The 25,271-nt window shown below is 36.6% G+C and overlaps 1 protein-coding gene across 2 annotated transcripts in view; it reads left to right on the top strand.

Moving 5' to 3' along the window:
* Positions 1 to 956: 956 nt before the first annotated feature.
* AQR (aquarius intron-binding spliceosomal factor) overlaps positions 957 to 25,271 on the top strand; it is a 93,350-nt gene continuing 69,035 nt past the window's right edge. Inside the window, exons 1-8 of one of the 2 annotated variants that reach the window (XM_028505698.2) lie at positions 957 to 1,227; positions 5,287 to 5,343; positions 8,388 to 8,428; positions 16,563 to 16,598; positions 19,142 to 19,262; positions 20,676 to 20,816; positions 23,633 to 23,701; positions 24,963 to 25,063. In XM_028505698.2, the coding sequence (XP_028361499.1) occupies positions 1,153 to 1,227; positions 5,287 to 5,343; positions 8,388 to 8,428; positions 16,563 to 16,598; positions 19,142 to 19,262; positions 20,676 to 20,816; positions 23,633 to 23,701; positions 24,963 to 25,063 (641 nt within the window). In that variant the 5' untranslated portion in view covers positions 957 to 1,152. Of the gene's footprint in view, positions 1,228 to 5,286; positions 5,344 to 8,387; positions 8,429 to 16,562; positions 16,599 to 19,141; positions 19,263 to 20,675; positions 20,817 to 21,892; positions 22,276 to 23,632; positions 23,702 to 24,962; positions 25,064 to 25,271 lie in introns of those variants that run through there. The other variant, XM_036031441.1, reaches the window with a different exon arrangement.

Below are 25,271 nucleotides of genomic sequence, written 5' to 3'. Positions count from 1 at the left end.
AGCACATAAATAGATTCTCAACATCGTTAGTTACTAGGAAAATACAAATTAAAGCCACAATGAGATATAGTACATAACTACTAAGATGGCCATCATGTAGAAGACTGACATATTAAGTGTTGGTGAGGAAGAGGAGTAACTGGAACTCTCATCTGTTACTGGTGTGAATGTAAAATGATTCAACTACTTTGGAAAACTAGCAGTTTCTTTAAAAGTCAAACATACACCTACCATATGCTCCAGTCATATCACTCTTAGGTATTTACTTAAGAGAAAGGAAAATGTGTATTTATATTAAGACATATATTCACAAATGCTCATGGCAGCTTTATTTATAATAGTGAAAAACTGGAAACAATCCAAATGTTTATCCACAGATGAGTAGTTTAACAAACTGTGGTATGTTTGTTAAATAGGATACTCAGCAATAAAAAGGAATAAACTACTAACACATGCATACACATGGATGAATCTCAAATCATTATGCTGAGTGAAAAAAGAAAAACAGTACCTACTATATTGTTTCATCTATACAAAAACCTATATAAAGTAAACTAATCTATACAACTGCTTATTATCATTATTTTGGTGATGTTTTCCCAGATGAAAACGGTTCAAATTTTATTCTAAATATGTGCAGTTCATTGTATGTCCACTTAAATATCCAGGAATCTGTTAAAAACAGTTAAAACCAAGCCCCGTATTCCCGGTCTGTTTTTTTCAGGGTTGCAAAAACCTTTACGGTCCCCAACCCCGCCCGGGGCCGCCGCGGGCCGCGCCGCCAGCGCACCTAGAGAAACCCTCACCCAGCACCATCTACTTGACTCCTCACTGAGACTCAGTCCGGCGTGGTGGGTGTCTTCTCTGAGTCTCCCGCTAGAGGGAGCATGCTGAGGAGCCGTACGCCGTCGCCTCTCTAGCTCAACCCAACGCCTCGCAGGCTTCCGGCTTTATTCCACTCGGCTTCCGGGGGAACGTACGGCTGCTGTACTCGTTCCTTGCGGGACTGGGGGTGCTGAGAAGATCCGGGCCGGAGGGTACTTGCTTTGTGGGGTTAGGCGGCCACAGCCGCCTCTTTGGGAAAGTGCATCGCATTCACCGTTGCTGGAAGAGGCCCTATTTACAACCCTGGAGCAGAGGGAGAGTGCTGCCATGGCGGCTCCTGCGCAGCCAAAGAAAATCGTGGCCCCCACGGTATCCCAGATCAACGCGGAGTTCGTGACCCAGGTGCGATAGGGCGAGTCTGGTGTGTATGAGGGATGAGGAGGTGCCAGGTGCTGTCATGGGGAGGGGGCCTTCCTGCCCCGAGGAGTTCACGTTCCATGGAAGGCAGACCTAAAGAGAAAGCCAGTGTGTGAGCTTGCTGTATTAGTCTGTCATGGGAGAGACGGCTTCCCCCCCCGTCTACCTTAGACTGGCAAGAATGTTTCGTAGCAGAGGTGATGCTGAACTGATGGTTGAGAAAGGAATAGGCTTTTTTTTCTGAGCCGTAGGGTAACCTAGGTTTCAGAGTAGAGTGATGAGAACTTGCGCGTCTGTGAAGAGAGCAGTTCCGTAGTTTGAGAACCTTTATTTAGAACCTATTTACCTTATTGCTTCGTGAACCGCGCGGTTGACTTTGAATAGGGAAACACAATTTTATAGCTCCGGGCAACATTCCTAATTCTTAATTGTTGCTTTGGGTATTCAATGAGATTGCAGAAACCTCAATGCAGAAGTTTGTTAACCCACCTGCTTCCTAGTCCCTGTCTCAGAGAATTGGCCGGGGCAGAAGCCTTGTAATCATTTGACTCTTCCTTTTCCGTTAACCCCACACAACTACTACATTCTTAATATTCTCTTAAATCTGTCTGCTTCGCTACACCTCTCTACTCCAAGCCAGGTTGTCCTTAACTGCTGCCTGTACCTAGACATCCTAACTTGCCTTCTTTCCTCTTGCCATCCTCCAGCTCATTCTTCATATTGCTGTCAGAGTGATTTAACACAAATGCAATTCAGTGCCCTTAGGATAATGACCCGAATCCTCCAGAGCGTTGTGTGATCCAGCAAGAGTTTATATTCACTTTCCTCTCTAACTCTGTGCTTTAGCCACACTGACCAGCATTTATTTGAATGTACTTTGCTATCTTTAACTTCCTGGCCTTTCAGCATTGTTACCTGTGCTTGAAATCCACGTCTGCAGCCCCTCTATTACTTTAATTCACTATCTTTCATCTTCATTACTTTGGAGAGGCTCTTCCGACAATTTAGATTAGATTAGATCTTCCATTTTCCATATTCTTGCATTTTTGTGGTGAAAGTCATTTATTAGTTTCATCTTCTCATGGAGGGTGTATTTCAGAGGGATGAGCCAGCCAAACAAACAGCATAGTTTTAGACAGCGATAAGTCCTGTCAGGGAAATGGAACAAGGTGTTGTGACAGGGACTGGGATGATGTCTAATAAAAAGCAGTCAGGAAAGTCCTCTCTGAGGTCACCTTTGAGCTAAGACTTGAATGGAAACAAACAAACAGACAAACAAACAAACAAAAGACAACCAGTTTTGGGAAGAGCAGAAAAAAATCCAGGGAATGGCAGGTGCAAATGGTCTTCCCATGTGAAGGTCCAGAAAACCAGGATAGCAAAGAAAAGAAGTGAGAGGGAGAATAAATGGTGTGAGATGAAGGCACAGAGCAAATGTGTAGGGGCCAGAGTCACATTCAATTTTGGAGGCTGAGGTTTGAAGTTTGGATTTTATTATAAATATAGTAACTTTTCATTGCAATCTAGTGGAAAAAATTAGGAAGATAAGAAAGATCACTGTGGCTCATGTGCTGAAATTGAATGAGGGTAGGAGACCAAAAGCAGTAGTAGTAGGGTTACCCTTTAGTCCAGGTAAGAGGTGATGGCCACTGTGTTCAAGACTGAAGCTGACTGGTACATTGTGAAACTAGAGGCAGTAGGATTTGATGATGAGTAACTGGAGGGTTGGAGAGTGAGACACACTGAACATAGTTTGAACAATTGGGTGAATAATTTGTATATTTACCGTGATAGGGAAGACTGGGAAAAGGGACGGTTTAGTGGGAATGTCAAGACTTCTGTTTTGTCCGTGTTATGTGCGAGGTGCCTGTAGACATTCAATTGAAAATGTTGAGAAGGCTGTTGAATAAGTGAGTTTAGAGCATGTTGGCAAAATCTGGGTTTGAATATAAATTTGGAAGTTAACCACCCAAGGTGGTATTTAAAACTGTAGGACTGACTGGGATGTGCTACATAATGTTGTTTTTAAATATGAGATAGTTCTTGTATTCTGCCTCAGTTGTCAGAGCTGAGGGTAGGGACTGTGTCTTTTATTCCCCTTGTAGTGCCAGCACGCAGCATGGTGTTAGGGCATACTGTGTGATGCGTAAGTATTTTGCTGAAAGAATGAGTGAATTAATGAATAAATGTACTGGGACATAGGACATAGTAAAAGGAATAAACATTCTCAGAAATCTTTGGCCATGATAGAAACATTAATGTTTAATATTTGACAGATAACTGTCTTGGGCTCCTTAAGCTGCAAAGGTGAACCAGATGTGGTCCTTGTCCCCAGGGATTATGCAGTGTGTGAATGGAGACTTTAAGAGATGGAAAGAACTCACCAAGTTCAGTATGATACAGGCCAGAATAACAATGTGAGGGAAGTGCTTTGAGAACAAAGTTTAAAATGATTACATTTGTCTAAGGAAAGAATTTCCAGAAAGAATTTTCTTACTGAGAAAGTGCCATTTGAGATGGACTTCAAAACATAAATAGGAAGGTGGGGAAATGGGTTTTCTGGGTAGAGAGGACCTCAGGCAGTCCTCCTCCTTTTCCTCCTCCCCCACCCCTCCCCCTCCCTCAGGCACACCTCACCAGGGAAGATGCTTTTTAAGTATTATTAAATGAATGAAATGTAGGTGTAAATCTTAGTTTTAAGATTATGGATCTGAGCTTTGACCAATTTTTTTATGCTACTGTGTTTTTCCTTTTTGTCTTTCAGTCAGATTTGTTTTGAACAATTTGTGCTGTCATTGCTGCACTGAGTGGAGAATGGAGAGTTTCTTCCTTACATGAAACTAGAGTGTGAAAAAGGGCAGTGTATTCCTGGAGGGAGAGGTGTCTGAAAAGTCGCAGGCTAGACCCCAAGAGAAAGGAGAAACTCCAAAAAAAGAGACACGATAGATGCTTAATAAATGTTTGCTAGATCTTTAATGAAGTAGAGATGTACAGTAAGCAGTGTGGATCAGAAGATAGGATTTGAATATTTATTTGGAGGTCCCTGAATCCAAGGAAATAGATCAAATTCAGTTCTCTTAATGGTATGATGCCTATAGGGAGCAGAGTGAGGAAGTGAGGATACCACAGAATAATTGGGGGTGAAGTATTTTCTTTTTTGGTTGGAGGGTGATTGATGATTTGGGCAAGTGTCATATGAGTGGGCCATTACTGTAATGTTCTTGAGACTTCCTCAGGGCCAGTGTCCTCACTGCTGGCGAGGCTTTTCGTGAGTGCTGACTGCCATGTGTATGCAGCTATAGTAGCAGAGAACACATTAGGTGGGCAGGAAAGATAGATAAGCAATCAAATGATTAAAGAGGGAGAATCAATAAATGGCCATCAGGTAGGGTAGAAAGGCTCATAGGAAGCCTCATAAAAGAGGTAACATTTCAGATTTTACTTCATTTGTATATTCATCAGCTATTATTTGAGTGCCTCTAATATAACACATTTCAAATTAACCTTTTTTATACCTACCAACTGTTATTTTCTGTAATGATCCACTGAGAGACTGCAGTTTTTAAAGGTTTTGTTTAGGTGTGTATGAGTGTGTACTGCTCACTTAAAAATTTATTTTATAAATTAACATTCCCAAAGATTTTGATTTTGGTTTTTAGTACTGGTTCAACCGTTAACTAATTGGTATCTTGGGCAGCTCCCCTAATCTTTCAGGACCTGGCTTTCTTTATCTCCGTGCCAAAGGTATTTGGCTATGGTCTTAAACTTTGCTCTGTTGTTTCTCTGTGGATGGTTAAAAAGTATGTTAGGTTTTTTAAATCACAGTGGCAGGTTGCAATGCGGGGCGTTAGTGGCATTCAGTGGGTTGTGGCAAAGGGTGTCAACTGAAGTGCAAGCCCGGAGAGTTTTCTGAGAAGGTAGAAGTACTCTGGTCCCCAGCATCAGTAGTGCTCTGTTAAGAAACAGCTGGTCACTGAATAATCTCAGTCTTTCAGCTCTACAGTGGCATGACTCTGTTACTGTTTACACTCTTTTCTTTTGCAGTTAGCATGTAAATACTGGGCTCCCCATATCAAGAAAAAATCACCTTTTGATATAAAGGTAAGTATATTTGCTTTGCAACATATACTTGATCTATTTTTGAATAGGTTATTTCTTTTTGAATAGGTATGCTCTTTGTATCTCTTTTTAAGAGCTAATTCAACCAAAGCATTCAGAATGTTTTTAAAAGTTAAAACTACAGTTTCTGATTATCAAACTAATAAGTATTCACGTTAGAAAATTTGGAAAGAATGGAAGGTAGACATAAAGAAAAATAACTACTCAGGGATAACCTCTACTATTATAATGTTGAATTTCTTTTAAGCTTTTAAAATGTGAGTGGGTTTTCCTGTGTAAGGTTGTTTTTAATTTATTATAAAAGACAATGTAAATATAGTAAATTTTGGTAAATATAGAGAAATTTTTCTACAATTTTTGACAGTTTATTTAGAATGGAATCTGTTGTTTTCTTTTTCATATTTAGTTGATGAACTTTGATAACAATCTTTAGTAATGATCGAAGAAGTGGGCATTGTTTAATGTAGGGGGTTAGATGACTAAGGGTCAACAGTAGTCGATAGAGGAATGGATTTATGGCGCCTTTGATGCAATTTCGAATGAATGAAAGGAAGGAGTTCTTCACTGTAGAATTAATTCTCATTAAAATAAGTTCTTAAAGGAGAGGTCTATAAATGAAATGGGGCTGAACATGCTGCATGCCGTTTCACAAGCAATCGAGACCTGCCTTAAGCTTTGCCACTATAAAGTGAATGGTGGTGTTTAGGGAACCCTTACACTGACTTAACCCAAAATTTCTTACATTGAGCTTAAATGTTTTGTTTATAAATATATTTTCTTTTGCTAGCAATTCCATTTTATTCTTCAGGAGGATATTATTAAACATGGCATACATAATCTTAATTATTAGCAGGGTTGTTTTCTCTTATTATATGCTGTTTGTATAAATGTTATGCTTGTATATCTTGGGTTTGAGGATTCCTAGGAACATTTTTCATCAATAACAAAAAATATCTTGATGACATTGCTAGATTGAATTGAACTAATTATATTAAGCTTTCTAGAAATTGAGTTTCTATCCAGATTGCTTTTGTTAACACAATAATTCTAGATGAACCTATATATGCCTGTTTAGAAGAACTGTACTATTGGTATTAAAGGAAGATTATTTCCTTCATTTTATTATTTAATTTGAATTTTGATAAAAAATGCAATAACAACATATTTCATAAATTGAACAAGACTTGTTTACCTAATTGTCTTCCTCTAACACTCACATTTATTTAACAAATATACTTTCAGCAGTTAAAAGGCATTATAGTTACCATAAAATAAAATTGTATCTTACCATGTTAAAGCACTTCATAATTTTATAGTAGCATATTGTTTTTTTTCTATTATCACTAGTACTGTTACTTCTGCTGATACCTACTAAAGGCTCACCATGTGCCAGGACTTATACTAAATTTTTTACATGTGTTATCTTATTTATAGCAATCCCATGGGGTACTTTGTATTATTAAATTCTTTTCTATATTGGGAACCAGGCTTCCAACTCCAAAGCCTAAATTCTTAAGTATTGGGTTGGCCAAAAAGTTCATTTGTTTTTTTCCTGTTTGATGGCTCTAGTAGGGCTTAGTTGCCTTTAACTGCATTCGAAACAATTTTGTAAGATTGTATTGTGACAGCTGTCATATCAGTGTATGTTTTAAAAAAAACATCAAAATCAGTGATTTTTTGTGTAGCCATTTTAATATTGAAGATGGAAGAAAATAAGCAACATTTTCAGCATATTATGGTTTTTTTCAAGAAAGGTAAAAACATAACTGAAACACAAAAAACAATTTGTACAGTGTATGGAGAAGGTGCTGTGATTGATGGAATGTGTCAAAAGTGGTTTGCGAAGTTTCATGCTGGAGAGTCTCACTGGACAATGCTCCACAGTCAGATAGACCAGTTGAAGTTGACAATGATCAAATGGAGATATTAATTGAGAACAATCAACATTATACCACATGGGAGATAGTTGACATACTCAAAATAAACAAATCAATAAAGTTACTGGTGAAAATAAGAAATGTATCTTGTTTACAGAAAAAACTAAACGAACTTTTTGGCCAACTCAGTAATTATACCATCCTGCCCACCCTAACCTAAATGAATGGAAATTCTGAGGCTCTCTTGTATATATTTGGAAAACTGTAACAAATTAACATTTGCTTCTATTATATCTTTATACTTTTAATTTACTTTCTTTCTGGCTTTTGAAAGCACATTGTTATAACTCTTAGATGGAGTGTGATAATACTTAAAATTAAGTTTTTTTAAATAACCTGATCTTATGAACTTTTATTTTCCCTAGAAATAATACAAATGCCTCCTTTTTAAGTTAAGTTCATTGGGATCACATTCATTAATACAATTATGGAAGTTTCAAGTGTACAGTTCTGTAATACGTGACCTGTATATTGCTCTGTGCTGAACACCCAAAGCCTAGTCTCCTTCCATCACCAAGTATTCAACCCCCTTTACCCTCTTTGTCCTCCCCCCACTCCCCTCCCCCTCTGGTAACCATCATACTGTTGTCTGTATCTATGAATTTTTTCGCTTGTTGGTTTCTGTTTTATATCCCACAGGTAAATGAAATCATATGGTTCTTGTCCTTATCTATCTGACTTATTTAGCCTAGCATGATACTCTCAAATTAAGCCATATTGTCCCAAATGGAAATATTTTATCTCTTCTTATCACTAAGTAGTATTTCATTGTATATATGTACCACATTTTTAAAAATTCAGTCATCCATCAAAGGACACCTAGGTTCAAATACACCCTTTTAATGATTGTTTCTAGGACTCTTTTATGTAGATATATTTTCTTATTTATGTTTTTCTGCTGTTTTGTTTTATTTCATATTTTGAGGAATGTAATGGGATTATGGAAAATCTCAAGTATTATTTCAGTGGTAGTAATATTAATAGCTTTCTTAAACCAAATTATTTTGTGTAATCTTGGTAACTGAAAACTATTTAAGGTCTGAAAAAAGTTTTTTGAGATAGTTAACATTTTTGTATTTTTAATACCAGGTCATTGAAGATATATATGAGAAAGAAATTGTCAAATCAAGGTAGGAATGACTTTAATTTTTATATATAGGGATTAGATTGTACTAACTTGGATCTTATCACAACTTCTTAACTAAATGTGTTCATAACTTAGATGTTTTTTTCTTTTCTCGTTTGGTCATCAGCAGAATTGTGACTAGAAAAAATTTAAACTAGCTGTTGAAGAGCCATAACGGTTTATTTTATTTTTGAAAGAATGTGACAGAGTAAATACAAAAATTTTTAAATTTCAATTCAATTATTTTTTAAGCCATTTGATTAATCATTTTTAAAAATTTAAAAGGTAAAACATATATAATAGCTGAATACAGAATAATAAGTGCATTTATATATAATGAAAAATAAAAATTAGTTTGTACAATATACAGAATGAGGTAAGTTTCAATAAAACTTCTTTCCCATCCTTAGCCTTCAGTTTATTTGTGTGTGTGTGTGTATTCCAGTCCACTGCACTCCATATTTTTTTAAACAAAAAGAGTTTATAGTCTATATACCATTTGGCATCATGCCAAAAACAAACAGACCCAATGAAAACCCCAAAGTATCTTGGGTATAGTTCTATATCTTCACCTACAGACATGTATGCCCAGTAATTATTTTAAAAGGCTAACTGACTAAAAATGAAATAAAATGACTTATATTATGAATGTCACAGAACTTATAAAATCTCAGATTTGATATTTATTATGTGTTTGAGTCTTACAAGGTAAATTTGCTAAATATAGTAAAGGCAAAACCATGGCAATATCAAAATAAGAGACTAGTTGTTTCATTGTAACCATTGTTTGGCAAGACTGTAGGAGAAGTAGGCAGGGCTGAAGACCATGTTACCTAATTCTTTTTTTTTTTTTTTTAAGTGAATAGAAAGGGGAAACTAGTGAAGAGGTGTAAGCACAATGGTAATATTTTTAGAAGAGAATTTGGAGGGGGCAAGAAGCAAGAAGTTAATTAGGTGAATATTATAGTAGTTAGGTTCAAGATAATGATGGCTCGGATGAGTGTAGAAAGTTGGGATGGAGAGGAGTTTCCAGTTTGAGAGAGAAGTGGAGAGATGGTAGGTGGTTGGATGTGGTGGGTGAGGAAAAGGGAGGGACCAGTGATGACTCCAAAGTTTTGGGCTAAGGTTGCTAGGTGATTATTGGTGCTATTACCAACTTTTGTTATTGTTGTTCAGATGGGATTGGTTGTAGATACAGTTTTGGAAATGCTGAATTTTTGGTGCTAACGAGCCATGCAGGTTGCGATGTATAATAAGCAGCTAGGTATTCAGGCGTAGAGTGCAGAAGATGACTGGGTTGAGCTCACTTTGTATCAGCCTCCTTTTCTTTTAACTTTTACATTAACTCTGTTTTTTTTCCCAGTAAAACTGAATTTTTTTTTTATTGTTGTTCAGGTATAGTTGTCTCCATTTTCCCCCTACCACCACTGCACCGCCCCCCCCAATCCCCCGCTGTACTCATCCTCACCATCCCACTCTTGATCCTACCCACCTTTGGCTTTGTCCATGTGTCCTTTCTACTGTTCCTTGATGACCCTTCCCCTCCCCACCCACCCTGTTGTTCACTCCCCACTCTTTTCTTGTTACTGTCAGTTTGTTCTTTGTTTCAGTGTCTCTGGCTATATTTTGCTCCCTTGTTTGTCTTGTGTAGGTTCCACTTACAGGTGAGATCATATAGTATTTGTCTTTCACCACCTGGCTTGTTTCACTTAGCATAGTGCTTTCCAGATCCATCCATGCTGTCTCAAAGGGTAGGAGTGCCTGCCTTCTTGCTTTATGCTGTGTAGTATTCCATTGCGTAAATGTTCTGTAGTTTTTGATCCACTCGTTTGCTGACGGGCACTTAGGTTGATTCCAACACTTGGCTATTGTAAATTGTGCTATGAATATTGGGGTGCATAGGTTCTTTTGGATTGGTGTTTCAGGATTCTTAGGATTCTCAGGATTCCAGCAGTGGAATTGCCAGGTCAAAAGGCAATTCCATTTTTAGTTTTCTGAGGAAATTTCATACAGTTTTCCACAGTGGCAGCACCAGTCTGCATTCCCACCAACAGTGTAGTAGGTTGTACACACACCAGCACTTGTTTGTTGATTTGGTTATGATGGCTGTTCTGACTAGTGTGAAGTGGTATCTCATTGTGGTTTTAATTTGCACCTCTCTGATGGCTAGTGATGCATATGTCTCTGGGACCTATGTGTGTCCTCCTTGGAGAAGTATCTGTTCAGGTCCTTTGCCCATTTTTTAATTGGATTGTTTGTCTTCCTGGAGAGGAGTCCTGTGAGTTCTTTGTATATTATGGAGATCAAACCCTTGTCGAAGGTATCACTGCAAATATATTTTCTCATACAGTTGGTTCCCTTTTCATTTTGCTGATGTTTTCTTTAGCTGTGCAGAAGCTTTTTATTTTGATGAAGTTCCATTTGTTTATTCTTTCCTTTTTATGTCCCTCACTCTGGGGACAAGTTGGTGAGAATATTGTTGCATGGAATATCTGAGATTTTCCTACCTATGTTCTCCTCTAGGACTTTTATGGTGTTGTGACTTATATTTAAGTCTTTTATCCATCTTGAGTTTATTTTTGAGTATGGTGTAAGCTGGTGATCAAGTTTCATTTTTTTTGCATGTAGCTGTCTAGATCTCCCAACCCCATTTGTTGAAGAGGCTATTTTGACTCCCTTTTATGCTTCTGCCCCCTTTGTTGAATATTAATTGACCATAGAGACTTGGGTTTATTTCTGGGCTTTCTATTCTGTTCCATCAATCCATGTGTCTGTTCTTATTCCAGTAGCTGACAGTTTTGATTACCATGACTTATAATGTAGTTTGATGCCAGGTATTGTGATCCCTCCTACTTTGTTCTTTCTCAAAATTGCTGTGGCTATTCAGAGTCATTTATGGTTCCATATAGATTTTTGAAATGTTTGTTCTATTCTGTGAAATATGTCATTGGTATTTAATAGAGATTGTGTTGAATTTACAGATTGCTTTGGGTAGTATGTACATTTTGATGATGTTTATTATTCTAATCCATGAACATGGTATATGCTTCCATTTATTTGTTTCCTCCTTAATTTCTTTCTTCAGTGTTGTGTAGTTTTCTGTATACAGGTCTTTTACTTCCTTGGTTAGATTTATTCCTAGGTACTTTATCTTTCTTGTTGCTATAGTAAATGGGATTTTTTTTCCTGATTTCTGTTTCTGATATTTCATTGTTAGTATACAAAAATGCCTTTGATTCCTGAATATTGACTTTGTATCCCACTATTTTGCCAAATCACTTATAGGTCAGGTAGTTTTCTGGTGGAGTCTGTAGGGTTTTCTGTGTACACTATCATGTCATCTGCAAGCAGCGACAGTTTTCCTTCCTCCTTTCCAATTTGGATGCCTTTTATTTCTTTTTCCTGTCTGTTCACTGTGGCTAGGACTTCCAATACTTCAGTCTCCTTTTCATTGTTAAAGATACAGCAATGAATATGGCAAAGTCTCAACTTAAGGAGATTATCTTCTAATAGTTGTCTAGACACAAAAAATACATAGATATGTATTATCAACAGGTAGTCAATGCTATGAATTAAAATAAAGTGTGGTTAGAATTTAGTGACAGAGGCTGCCCTTTGGGTTGAATGATCAGGCAAAAATCTTCTGAAGCTATGACATTTGAGCAGATATGGGAGGTCTCTCCAGAGGTGTCCATCTACGTAATATGAAAAATAAAGACATTTGTTGAAAACAATACAAGATAGAAGAAAACTGTTCATAGGACAGTGCCATCTCAGTCCCCTCAAAGTAGGCATTTTGGGACGTCACACAGTTCTCCCAACTGCCATCAGCTGCCCCCTTGTATTTTCCTGAGTCTTATCAATGGTCTGAAATCTCTTCCCTTTCAAAGGTGATTTTGGTTTTGGGAAAAGTCAGGAATCACAGGGCACCAAACCTAGGCTGTAGAGGGGCTGAGTCACCTGGATGATTTGATGTTTCGCCAAAAAACTGCACAAGACATGATGCATGAGCAGGCATGTTATAATGAAGCTGCCAGTCATTCATTGCATCATCCCTGAAAGCCTTCTGAACCATCTGAATAGTTTCTGCAGAGGAATGTTCAAGCTTAATGCAAAATTTGATGCAGATTTGTTGCTCCACTTGCCCAGTCATTTTGAATGCAAGGGACACACAATGCACATGCTCACTCATCAGTGTCTACTGCCCCCACTGACTAGTACAGTGAAGTCGTCATCGTTCACCCATGCTCATTCCAGTCCACTCTCCTTGGCTGCCAGGTTACATCCATGTCAAGCAAACTGTTCTCATATTAGCAATGGCTGCACTTTTTCTGGACAGACTCCGTGTATAACATATGACTTGTTGGTCTGAGGGTAACTATTGGATGAAATTGCCTGAGGAAACTTAACTAAAGATGAGCAGGTAGATAAATTCTAGGATCCTTTTTTCTTATACACGATGGATTTACCAGTCTGAAAATTGTCTTGAACTTCAGAACTAGTTCTCTGCCTCTTTTCAGAACAGGCTTTCAATCCAGTGGATAGTAATTGCTTGTGTTTTTTTGTTTTATTTGAACCTTTGTTCCTCAAAGATAATTTTTGTATAATGAGAAGCTGCCAGTGATTTTTACATTATGTACACTCAGCTGCATTATTTCTAAATTGCTGAAAGTACCCATCATTAGCTGGTCTCACTTAGATTTATCAGGGCACTTTAACAGCCACATTCTCATTTTGTACCATTTTTAAATATTTGAATACAAGTGAAATGATTGCATTCTACCCTCAAGTCTCAAAGTTCAAAAAATTAAATGTACCTTTATAACACAAACTGTATAAATACAAACTGTTTATATCTACAAACTGTAGTGGATATTTAAAATTTTAAATGATTATTTTTTAGACCAATGCCTTGTGGAAGCTCTGTGGCTATGTATGTGCTCATAGCATCTTCATTATTGGGGAATGGCTAGATGTTAGATTTATTAATTTGTTTCTAGCTATCAAAATAGGCAGCTTATAGCCATAAGGCATTCTTAATATTATAAATTAAGGTTTTTGTAATATTTAACCCTAGATTTTTAGAACATCAACCCTATGTCCCTAGGAGGCATCTGGGAATTAAATCAGTCAGTTCTTAACATTCTTGTGGTCCAAATGATCATTTTTAGGATCACAGAATTAGACCTTAAAATATCACATTGCCTAATGACCCCTCTAACATGTGGTATATTATACAATTGATTGATTTGCCATCCTTGTCATTATCAAATTTGGCAAGCTTGTCTTAATATATTTTTTGGATTTTACAGTATTAAAAATAATTGTACTTCTTGAGTGCTTTTTGTCTACCAGATTCTGTTCCAAGCACCTTGCACCTAGTAGCTTGTTTATCCTTATCACAATCCTGTGGTAGTCACTGTGACCTTCATCTTAGTGATGTGAGGACGAAACAAATAGAGGTACACAGAGGTCAAGTAACTAGCCCAAGATGCTTCTTAGTAGTAAGAGGCAAAGCCAGGTATTAATTTCTTATCTCTGACTCTTATTCAGTGCACTGTTCTTAAATAGGACAAAGTTCATTGCTCTTTAGGAAGCTGAACCAGCACAGCTTGGTATGATTATTAGTCCTGATATGAGTTCATCCAAGTGGTTTTTATATGGAAAAAGGGGGGACTTATAGAATAATTTACTTTTGCCAGTATTTACATTTATTTTTATTTAAAATGTTTAAACCTCTTTACTGTGAAATGTTACAGAAAAGGGCACAAAACAGCAATGTATAACTTTCTAAATTATTATAATTAATAACCACCACCAAGGTTAAAAAAAATTGTCAGCATCCCAGAAACCCTTGCATACCCCTTCCATTTACCATTTTAATATGTAAGTATGCAAATATGAACAGTATAGTTCAGTTTTGCTTGTTTTTGAACATTAAATCAATAGAATCACACAGCATATAGTCTTGTGGCTGGCTTCTTTTGCTCACAATTATTACTTTTTAGTTGTCTCTTTAACAATGAATATGGAAGTAGGTGGACCAGAAGTTTATAATGTCAGGGTGCTGCTCAGCCTTTTAGCAGGTTTTGTTTTGCTTTTTTGGCTTTCCCTGTGTGGTTGCAGGGGGGCTTCCACAGCTCCAGACCTTGTGTTTTCACACAGCCGTATCCCAAGAAAGGAACAGGGGAGAGTGACAGTAGCAACAGAAGTTCCCTTTTCGTGCCCCCCTCCACACTTTCCTTCAAACTTAATGAGCCAGTTAACAGTACAGTTAATGGACTTAATTCATTGTACACATACTACCCAACTTTACGAGGGTTTAATGAAATTCATGTTAAACCCTGACACAGAGTGAAGCATAGAGCATGCTTTCAGTAAATATTGGTGACTTAAAAAAAATCCCAAAATTCTTTAAATTGCTTACATTTGTCATTGTTACTTTTAACTGTTTGTTCTTATCTTTATGTGTCTTCTGGCATGATGTCTAGCCCTAGACCCATTTTAGTATCTTATATGCACACCTTTAGTTAAGCTCTTCACTTTGTCTCAGAAAAATATTGGCAGAAGTATAAAACTAAATTTAATGAATACCACCAGATTGCTATAAGAGAAATTTAGTCTTTTTCAGTATTTTTTTATTTTTTGCTTTATCTTGACCTGTCAAGACTGACTTTCACTTCTGCAGTCACTGGCCACTCTACCTCTTTTGTACTGAGGAGACACTGAGTCTGTCCTTGAGTGTCTGACAGTAACGCTGAGGTATGACTAGTGTGCTGATCTGTCCATCTCAGCCAAGATTTTCTTTCTTTCATCAAGAGGTCCTATTTGTGGCTGTGCAGAGTGGGCACTGAGTGAATTCTGGTGTCCAACATGCAGCTAAAGTGAAATGCCTGCAACTGGAGATCCGGAGTGCGTCACAGCAGCAGTGCGTCCCCTCTGCGGACTGGCTGGCTGGAGGAGCCAGGACCGTGGCAGTGTTCTATCTTTTTGCCCTTTTTTGTACAACAAAAACCTTCATTGCTTTCTCACCAAAATTCTGTGACATTACTTACTTAGCAAAACTATTTAAGAGATTAGAAATCAGTGGAATAAGATTTTGACAGGATAATGGTCTCTTAGGACATTATAAATTCATAAAGCATTTAATTTTTAGAGCTAGAGGCTATTATCCAGTGACAGTGTTCTGATATGGCTACTTTGTTTCTAATATACAAAATGATAAAACTAAATAAGCGGATGTTTGGACCTGCATCAAGACCTGTAGATACCCTGTGACTACAGCATGGCTTATTCGTATAAAATGAAATGCTTCTATTTAAAAAAGATAATAAAGAGATATTGGGAATTCCCTCCACTATTTTGTAATATTTCAGACTTACTGTAAGACTACAAAGCATGTGAAAAGTCTTATTTCTGTTTTTGTGACATGTATACATGTGTCTCTTTTGCTTATAGAAAGGCGTGACTTCAGCAGAATATGTCTATTTGAATATTAAATTAAAGAATATTGGTCACTTTTAAGAAATTAAGACAGGCTAGCATTTGGAAGTTTCAGTCCAATATTATGAATATTAATGAACATTTGCTTTTTTTTAAAGTTTTGGATTTTAGAGAGGGGTGAGACGGGGTGGGAAGAGAAGGAGAGAAAGAGAAAGAAAGAAAGAGATAAAGAGAGTGCTATTTGTTTTTCCAACAACACATGCATTCATTGATTGATTTTTGTATGTGTCCTGACTGGGGAGCAAACCTGGAACCTTGGTGTATGAGGACGATGCTCTAACCAACTGAGCTTCCTGGCCATGATGAAATGAACATTTGTGTTTTGATTAAAATCATTTGGCTGTGAATCTTTGCATTATATCTCAGTATGCTGTGGTGCTGATTTTGTTTCTTACATAAGTAGGGTAAGATTTTACTTGTTATTGTTCTTAGGCAATTTTTAAAAATAAACTACTCTAAAACAAAATACAAACTAAGAAATAGAAAAGCAAAATTAACTTTCATCAGTGCACATCTAAATATGATTATTCTGATATGTGAGTCATTAATAAAATAAGATTCCAAAATACATTTGCATTAATAACTCATGTTTATATTTTCTATTTAAATGCTTTTATTTATTTTTATATTTTTAGGTTTGCCATCAGAAAAATAATGCTCTTGGAGTTTAGGTGAGTTAAAGATCTTTACTTTGATGAAGTTAAAGATGACAACATGATATAACTTTTAGTTAAATTTTCTGTACGTTTCTGTAAGTGGTTAAAAAATTCTAAATTTCTTAAGATTCATATTTTTGTGATCTGCTTATTTTGGACCATGTGTGTGAAACCTTTGTTTTCAAAGATGATGCCCCATTGTCAGTATAACTTGTATTTTGAGTTGTTTCTCACTAATTAAGATAGTGTGTGCTGAGAAGTTTCTGAACTTAGTTCCCCTATGATCAGTGTGAATAAATTGGCGTTCATTCTATAGCCCTTTTTTCCTTCCAAGCTAAGTTGTTATTACCAAGGCAGCGTTGTTCTGATCTAGCTACTTATAAATATTTCAGACTAAAGAGAATGTACAACTTCTACATCATGAAGGTAGATTAGGTTATATTTCAACCAAGTATGGCCCATAGGCTGGCAATAAAAGCCAGGGTTGTTGTTGATGATGGTAATATTTACAGTTTATTGAATACTTGTCTTTACTAGGTAGGCACAGTGTTAAATATTTTATATACAGAGCTCTCATAGCAATCCTGCAAAGTCAGTATTATGCTTTCTATTTAGTGGAGGAAGAAACTGAGATCAGAGAGATTAAGTACTTTGTGGAAGATAGTGCCGTTAAGAAGTTGGCAGAGCTGGGATGCCAGGTTCTGATGCCAAAGCTTGTTTTTCTGCTTCTCTGCAGCACCTTGAGGTTTAGTCTGCATCAGAGGTCAGAGCCTCTGTATTAATAACTGTTACTCCCTACACACACACATAGTAGGTGCCCAGTTCTTATCATTTTTACAGAGAGAAATTAAAGTTTGTAGTTGTGAATTAACTAGTAAGCTGACTGCTGACTATATCCTAAGAACTGAGTTGTTATTGAATACTTGATCTCATATAAGGTCTAAATAACCCTGGTAAGATCTTCCTTGTGTTATAGCGGAGAATACCGAGGCTAGAAATCGGACCCATCTGGCTCTTAATTAATATGCCCTTTCCACCATATCATGCCATCTTTCAAGAAGACAGAAAAAATTGAGAGGATGCTGATATACAATTGGGATAAACTCTATGGTTCTGGCAAATGTCAGACACCAAGAGCATTGCGGGAACTGAAGGAGAAAGTAACAGAACAGATTGAGGCACCAGTGACAGTGAACAGTTTTTAATAGCTGAGAAACTGGGTTGTTACCTTTCAGGAACTTTTGTGTAATTTCTATCTGAGGATACAGATTTTGAACAGAGCAACTGCAGAGCAGTAAAGAGAGAGTGAAGATCTTAAGATCTGCTGAAAGAAAAAAAAGTCTACTCAAAGGGGAAGAAGGAAAATAGATTGAATGTAAAATTCTCAATTGTAGTAATAGAGAAGATAGTAGAGTGAGGTGAATAATAAAAAAATAACTATCAGCCTGGAAAGAATTCTATAGCTAGCTAAACATTCATGAAATAAAGATACTCCAGACACATTAACATTAATAGGCTATTGCTAACAGAAGTTCTAATGGACATAATTCAGGGAGAAGGAATGAAATGAATCTTCATGAATTTTATTTATGGGAGAGCATGGTAGCCTGTAACTTGGAGGCTTTTGACCATTATTTTGAGTAAAATATTACTTATCCAATTTCTTAGGTTCTCTCAAGTTAAACAAGAAGGATTGCTAAAGATAGACTCATGGAAATACCAATGTGAGCAGGCCTTTGAAGCATAGAAGTAGTGGAAAAAGTATAGCACGTAGCAAAATCTGAAACACTTACCCCTGTGTGTATGTGCACATGTGTGTGTACATGATTGAAACATTATGCATGTGAATAATTTAAAGCAGGAACAAAAAACCCTGCTTTTTATTTTATTAGTGCTTTACACTGTATCCCAGTACAGTAATTAACGCTTACAACTATCCTGAATGACTGAGTTATGTATTGTAAATTTGAAATATGTAATTTGTTTAAGGAATATTTATACCAATGTCTTCAAATAAGAATTTTGGCATCCTTAAGGGGAAAATGCCAGTTATCTTGAAAACTGACTTATGTTGAATACCTTATAAATTAAATATCACAAAGACTCTTTGATTATCTTTTTCAGTTTCTGGAAGTCACTTGGTTGTAATAGGAGTTAGTGTAACTTTTCTAATACGTTTATCTTTGAAATTGCCCATCTTATCATTTTGTTTTAGAGTTGATATTTCTTAGTAGGTATTTTTACTTTTTACCCTACAGAGAGCCTTAGATAAGGGAATATCTAGTGTTCTGATGATGATAACTATATGTCAGTAACTTTTGGTGTCTTTCTATTTAAAATATAAGGCTCTCATTCTCCAAAACTGTATTTGCTATACATAAGTTTGTAGTGGGTAGCAGGGACCTAGATTACAGGTAAATCTGTGAAGGATTCTCAAATTATAATTATTGATATTCAAAATGTTTTTAGAGAGTTATAAATAATTATGCCTTTTCAAGTGAATAACATTACAAGTGTTACCAACTAATGAATTATTCTGTGCTTTTTACTCTTCACAGCCAGTATCTTGAAAATTACCTCTGGATGAATTATTCTCCAGAAGTGTCCAGCAAGGCCTATTTAATGTCAATCTGTTGTATGGTGAATGAGAAGTTCAGAGAAAATGTCCCTGCATGGGAGGTAACAGATTTAAGCGACTTCGTACTGTGCTCACTTAAGCCATTCATTACAAAATAGCAGAACTTTTTACTGATGATAAATAATGCTTTTAGAATAGAACTTTATCCAGTAACAAAGTAGATGTTGAGATAATGAATAGATATATGAAAAATAATACTAGATTTTATTTAGTTTCAATACTTCAAACTAACTTACTATTAATTAAAAAATTATAGATGTGGAGTTATTTTTCTGCTTTGTGCTTAAAACAAAGAATGACATTGATCACATAGACCTTCACGTGAGATGAAGGGAAGTTTGTATTAATTGGTGCAAACAGATGGTGCTCAGATGAGCTAATATTTCCCAGTGCCTTGTTTCCCACCTGGAAGTGCAGATATATGTTTGTAGTTCTACATGTATACGATAGTGTTTCCAAGGTCAAGACAGATGTTTATATTATGATTTCAGTTTTCTCTGTCTCTGACTTGGGATCTGCTTTTCTTTTCTGAAATTTCTAATAGACTGACACTTTCTTCTTGTGCTTAGTGTAATGGTGGCGTGGTCAGTAGAGGTTCAAAATGTAGATTTCCTTTGGCCACCACAAAATGATCAGCTCATCCAGAGTTTCCTCCCTTTCAGTCATTCTTTTTAAATGGAGAAAAGGCAGAGATATTTGCCATCCCTTCTGAAGGGATGGTCTCTAAAGTGAAAAAGTGGTAGACTCTTTAAGATTAAAACCATGGTCACTTCTGTCAAATATTCATTAAGTTACTACATTTTATGGCAGATTAGAGCCCAAATTAAAATATGGGCCTTGTATCTCATTGAGAGATCTTAGGAATTTCTTGAAGTTGCCTCTAACTATTGTACTATGGGAAAAGAGAGGGAAAATCTTTTGATCCAGAGAATGGCCAGATCATTTTGTATATTATAAAGACCACTTTGGTGATTTGAAATAGAGAAATAACAATACAGATTAAGAGAAGAGGTTGCACAGAAATTTAGAAAGTAGAATTGATTGGGTTTGATCACTGCTGTAGCATTAGAGAAAGGTACTATTTTTAATAACCTTCTAAGCTTGGGCAACTGAATATAGATGATAATGCCGTTTAACAAGATCGATAAAAGAGGATTGAGGAATACTTTGGAGGGTAAAAATTGTTGACTTGAGTTTTGGATTTACCGGGTTTAAATTGCCTTTGGAATATCCAGATGAAATTACCTAGTAGATAGGAATGTAAAGATTTCTGTAACTGTCAATAGTCCAGAAACGTGTATTTGACTTGCTACCATTAATTATAAGTAAGCAAATAAACTTTTGGTAATTGTTTGTTTTTTTAAGACCTAAAAAATCTATCAGTGCTTGTTTAAGGGAGAAAAAGAGGTGAGTAAGCCATTTCAAAATGAATGTTGTATTTTTTCTCTTTTCAGACTTTCAAGAAGAAGCCAGACCACTTCCCATTCTTTTTCAAGTGTATCTTGAAAGCAGCATTGGCTGAAACTGATGGTGAATTTTCACTGCATGAACAGACAGTCTTACTGCTTTTCCTTGATCATTGCTTCAATAGTTTGGTAATTTTACTTTATCTTTTGGGAGAACTTTTAGGTGTTCTTGTTCTTTTATGTTGAATGTAGATGAGATTACCTCTGTAGCCACCTCTTCAATTCATAGTAGTGGGGAATGAGGATAATGCTAAGAGACTGATTTCAGCCACTTCTTAACACATTTTGTATCGCTCACGAGTTTTCTCATGTTTCTCACACTATCTGTTAGGGACCGCTCACGAGTTTTCTAGTGTTTCGTGCACCTCAAACCGCAAGCAAAAATGAAGTGTAAACAGTTTCTGCTCTCAGAAGAGTCTCACAAACAGTGGGAAGACAAAGAAACAATTCCCAAATGAAAGGAAAGGAGGAAGCCTCAGAAAGAATGCTAAATGAAATAGAGGCAACTCAACTATCAGATACTGAGTTCAAAGCAATGATTGTCAGGAAGCTCAATGAGCTCACAATGAGCTACCAGAAACTACAGGGAAGCTACAGTGAGCTCACTGCAAACGATACCAACATGAAAAAGGAAATAGAAACTCTCAACAAGGGCCAAGAGGAAATAGATAACGGTTTCTGCTATTGGTAGTGAGAGACTGGATAACGGATGACAATATTGAAGGCTCTCCAGAACCAGAGACAAATATGTCCAGCCCTTCCCCTGGGGGTGCAAGGAGAGCACCTCATAAAGATCCACCCAAAAGGTTGTCAGGTGACACGAAGCAGCATGAACCTACGTGTATTCCAGAGAGTGGAAAGAAAAAATTTCCTACGAGAGCCTGCAGAGTTTGTGCTGCCCATGGAAAAAGGAGCTAATCTAGATACTTATGTAAATTTTGTTTGGTCCCTCTTCATAAAGGAAAATGTTTTACACAGTACCATATGTTAAAAAAGTACTAGGAACTTCAATTGTTTAATTAGTTGTTTAATTGTTTTTATAAATAAAAATGTTATAATTATTGAAAAACAACACGTAAAGTGCATTATGATCTGTAGTTATGATGATTTAAATAACGTGCAGTTTGCCCAAAAACGTGCGGTCCCTGGCGTATGTCTTAGAGATTTCTATGCGGTACGCAATGTGTTAGCAAACCATTTTGTAAGACCTGTTTGCTTTTCAATAGATCTGGACTTGCTCTCTCCTGTTTTCTGTTAGACTCTAAGAAAAAATGATAATGAGAATGGAAGTTCTCCAGGGTAGAGCAGCAGAGAGTCTGGTTATTAGGAGCTCTGAGTGATGAGGTCCGTGCTGCGAGCTGCATGCAAGAACGGTCTCGTGCCCTTCAGTCACACCTCACGCCCTAGCGGCAGGTTGGCAGGAGAGCCTCTTTGAGTCGACTGATCAAGGGCGCTTGAGGATGATCTTTGAAAATCTCTTGGGTTGATATGATACATTTCTAATCCTTCATAAGATTATCTTTGAAAAAATTAAATATTTACAGTAATTAATATTTTATGTGTGCTTCCCTGCTGTGGTTATCTGAAGGTATGTGCCTATTTGGTTAAAGAAAAGTGCCTCTGAATTGATAGTGCACTTAGACCCCTACAGGGGAATGCACGGGTTGTTTTTATCCTGAAGACTAAATGTATCAAAAGAGGAATGGTTGTTACCTGTTTCCATGTACTGCCTCACATGGATCTTGTAGACGCATAAAAAAATAGATTTATGATGCCCCATTGAATGCTACTATTAAACTTTAATATTGATTAAACTAAAAGAAAATATAAATTTAGATAGATGTGATTCCTTATCAAAAATTGAACAGAAACAAGATTTAATTAGTATTAGTTTGGTGTTAGGTTTAATGAACTTAAAAGCTAGCTTATTGAAATCCTCTGTCTTTTTCAGTTTACTGTCAATTCTCTATCTCAGGTAGTTCTTTAAAGCTGTGGACACTGAATTAGCCAAAACTGAACCATCACTCCTAAGGAATAATATAGGATTTTTAGGATCAGCAAGCCTTTCTAGTTCACAACATTTTCATCAACTAATCAATACATACTCTTGTTTTATATGTGTTTCCGTTTAAAGACACTTTACATAATATATATTGTTAATTCATTAATGTTGAACTTGGCGAACGGTGCTACAACTTAGACCTGAACAAACCTTAGATAACACACATTTTCACGGTAAGGCACATCACAGCCTCCTTGAGCCTGGGCACACTAGCCAACACTTCAGCCCTGTGGTTGCAGGCCATTTTAAATAACAAAGCCACCAACGGAAAGCACAAAAATGTGAAAAAATGACACTAAATAGACCACACATGGCAAACACAAGGCCCTTGGGCTGAATCCAGCTCTCCACCTTGTTTTATCCAGCCCGGCACCCAGCGGCAGCACCCAGCTCTCACTAACTGTTAAGGAGTAGTTACATTTATACAGTCCTAAACTTACATTCAGCCCTTTAAAGGCAACCATGAGGCTTATGTGGCCCCTGGTAAAAATGAGTTTGACACCCTTGCAATAGACCATGACACTCCTTTATAGAGGAGCTGAAATAAGGCAGAGCTGAGAATGTGCATGTTGGGCAGTTCACGATTTTCGCTGCTGTGAGCTGTGAATGGCTGTGAAAGTGTGAGGAGTATTGAATTTGGGGCTACAAACACGTTTCTGCAAGGAGAAGAATTCCTGAATGCAGAATTTGCAAATAATGAGGACTGATTGTATCTTTTAAAACAAAGTATTTAACTTTATGTTACAGCGTCATTAATTTGGAAGTATTGGTGGCGTGTTCTCCCCCCACCCCTCTTCCCCCAGAACTTAAAAAGGCATATGTAAAGACTTAGGTTAAAATGCTGGTGCTGTTTATAAACTTGTTTTCTTCATGTTTTAAATAGGAGGTAGATTTGATACGAAGTCAAGTACAGCAGCTTATCTCCCTCCCAATGTGGATGGGCTTACAGCCTGTAAGTATCTAATTTCAGAAACTTACTTGTATATGTAAGTGTAACATGTGGTTTTAAACTATGTAGCTTTAATATAAAATGGTAGCTAAAAATTCTCTTTCCTACTTAAAAAGAAATGATCAATTTACTATGCATTAATTCAATTATACATGTAGTTTTTTAGGGTTTCTTTTTTTAAGATTTTATTTATTTATTCTTAGAGAGGGGAAAGGAGGGAGAAAAAGAGGGAGAGAAACATCAATATGTGGTTGCCTCTTGCATGCCCCCTAGTGGGAACCTGGCCCACAACCCAGGCATGTGTCCTAGACTGGGAATCGAACTGGTGAACTTTTGGTTTGCAGACAAGCACTCAATCCACTGAGTCACATCAGCTAGGGCTAGTTTTTTAGTTTTGAAGTTCTTATTTGCAAGTTAATATATATGTTTTACCTAATTTTAGTATTGTAAGGTGAAATAAGGTAATATCTATTGAGCTCCTATAGAAGGGACTTAATTTAGCAAAATATGGTTTATTCTTATGTCTTTGGATGAGACTCAGTACAGAATTGAATTTTTATTTTCCTGGGTTGGAATATAGAAAAAGCTATAGGAGAAGGTGTGGATCGTGTTTAACATTGATGACTTCATTTTTTATCAGATCCTTATTAGAAATACTTACTGGTATCAAAGTCAGATTAACAGATCTTAGTGAGTAGAGTTAAAACTATAATACTTTATTCAGTATTCCATTTCCTGCATGGAAGTGATTTTGCAGACACTTAGATAAGCAAGCTCATTCATAGGTGCCAGTTGATGGGGATGAAAGCAGACACATAATAATTAATAGTAAGTTAAAAACCATAAGTGCCATAAGAAAGAATATGGGGATGTGGACATTACCTTGTTTACTTGTAATATCTGTTGTATGTTCATTGCTTCAGACTCATTTTTCAAACTTTTTCAATCATTTTTGCTCATAAGTGTTAATGTTTGTTTATATTTTTCACAATGGAATTAATTTTAGAAATAAGAAAAGAATTTAAATGACTATTGAGCTTAAAATCTTGGCTAGAAAAGCAGTTCCTTTGTCTCAGTTTTCCTGTTAACTAGTGTTAGAATTGAACAATCTTTCAACATACAGTTGTCAGTTTCTCAGTTTTCAGGATTTATCCCATCACTCTGCATGGCATTCATGAAAGATTAGGAAACGAGTAGTTGATCTAATCTTCGTGTGTGTCGGCTGCGAAGTTACTGGTGATTTAATATCTTACTGTTCTTTCAGGCACGATTGGAATTAGAATTAAAAAAGACACCTAAGCTAAGAAAATTCTGGAACTTGATTAAAAAGAATGATGAAAAGATGGATCCCGAAGCAAGAGAACAGTATGTTGCCAAAGCTTTCTTCCCTGTTAGTTCAGTGTGCTGGGCTGTGGGTCTTAGATGACGCTGACTGGTTTGTTACTTCCTTTAGAGAGTCTGAACCAAATACATGGCTAAGAAGTGTGTTTACCCCTTTTTTTCTTTCTTTTCTCTCTGGCCCGGGCATAAATAAGTCAGTGGTATTCTCCCTGCCTGTCATTTATAGTCTGTC

Source organism: Phyllostomus discolor, chromosome 1 (assembly GCF_004126475.2).
Source record: "Phyllostomus discolor isolate MPI-MPIP mPhyDis1 chromosome 1, mPhyDis1.pri.v3, whole genome shotgun sequence".
Lineage (NCBI taxonomy): Eukaryota > Metazoa > Chordata > Mammalia > Chiroptera > Phyllostomidae > Phyllostomus > Phyllostomus discolor.
Note: the sequence above shows the minus strand (reverse complement) of the source record. Positions and strands in the feature narration are given on the sequence as shown.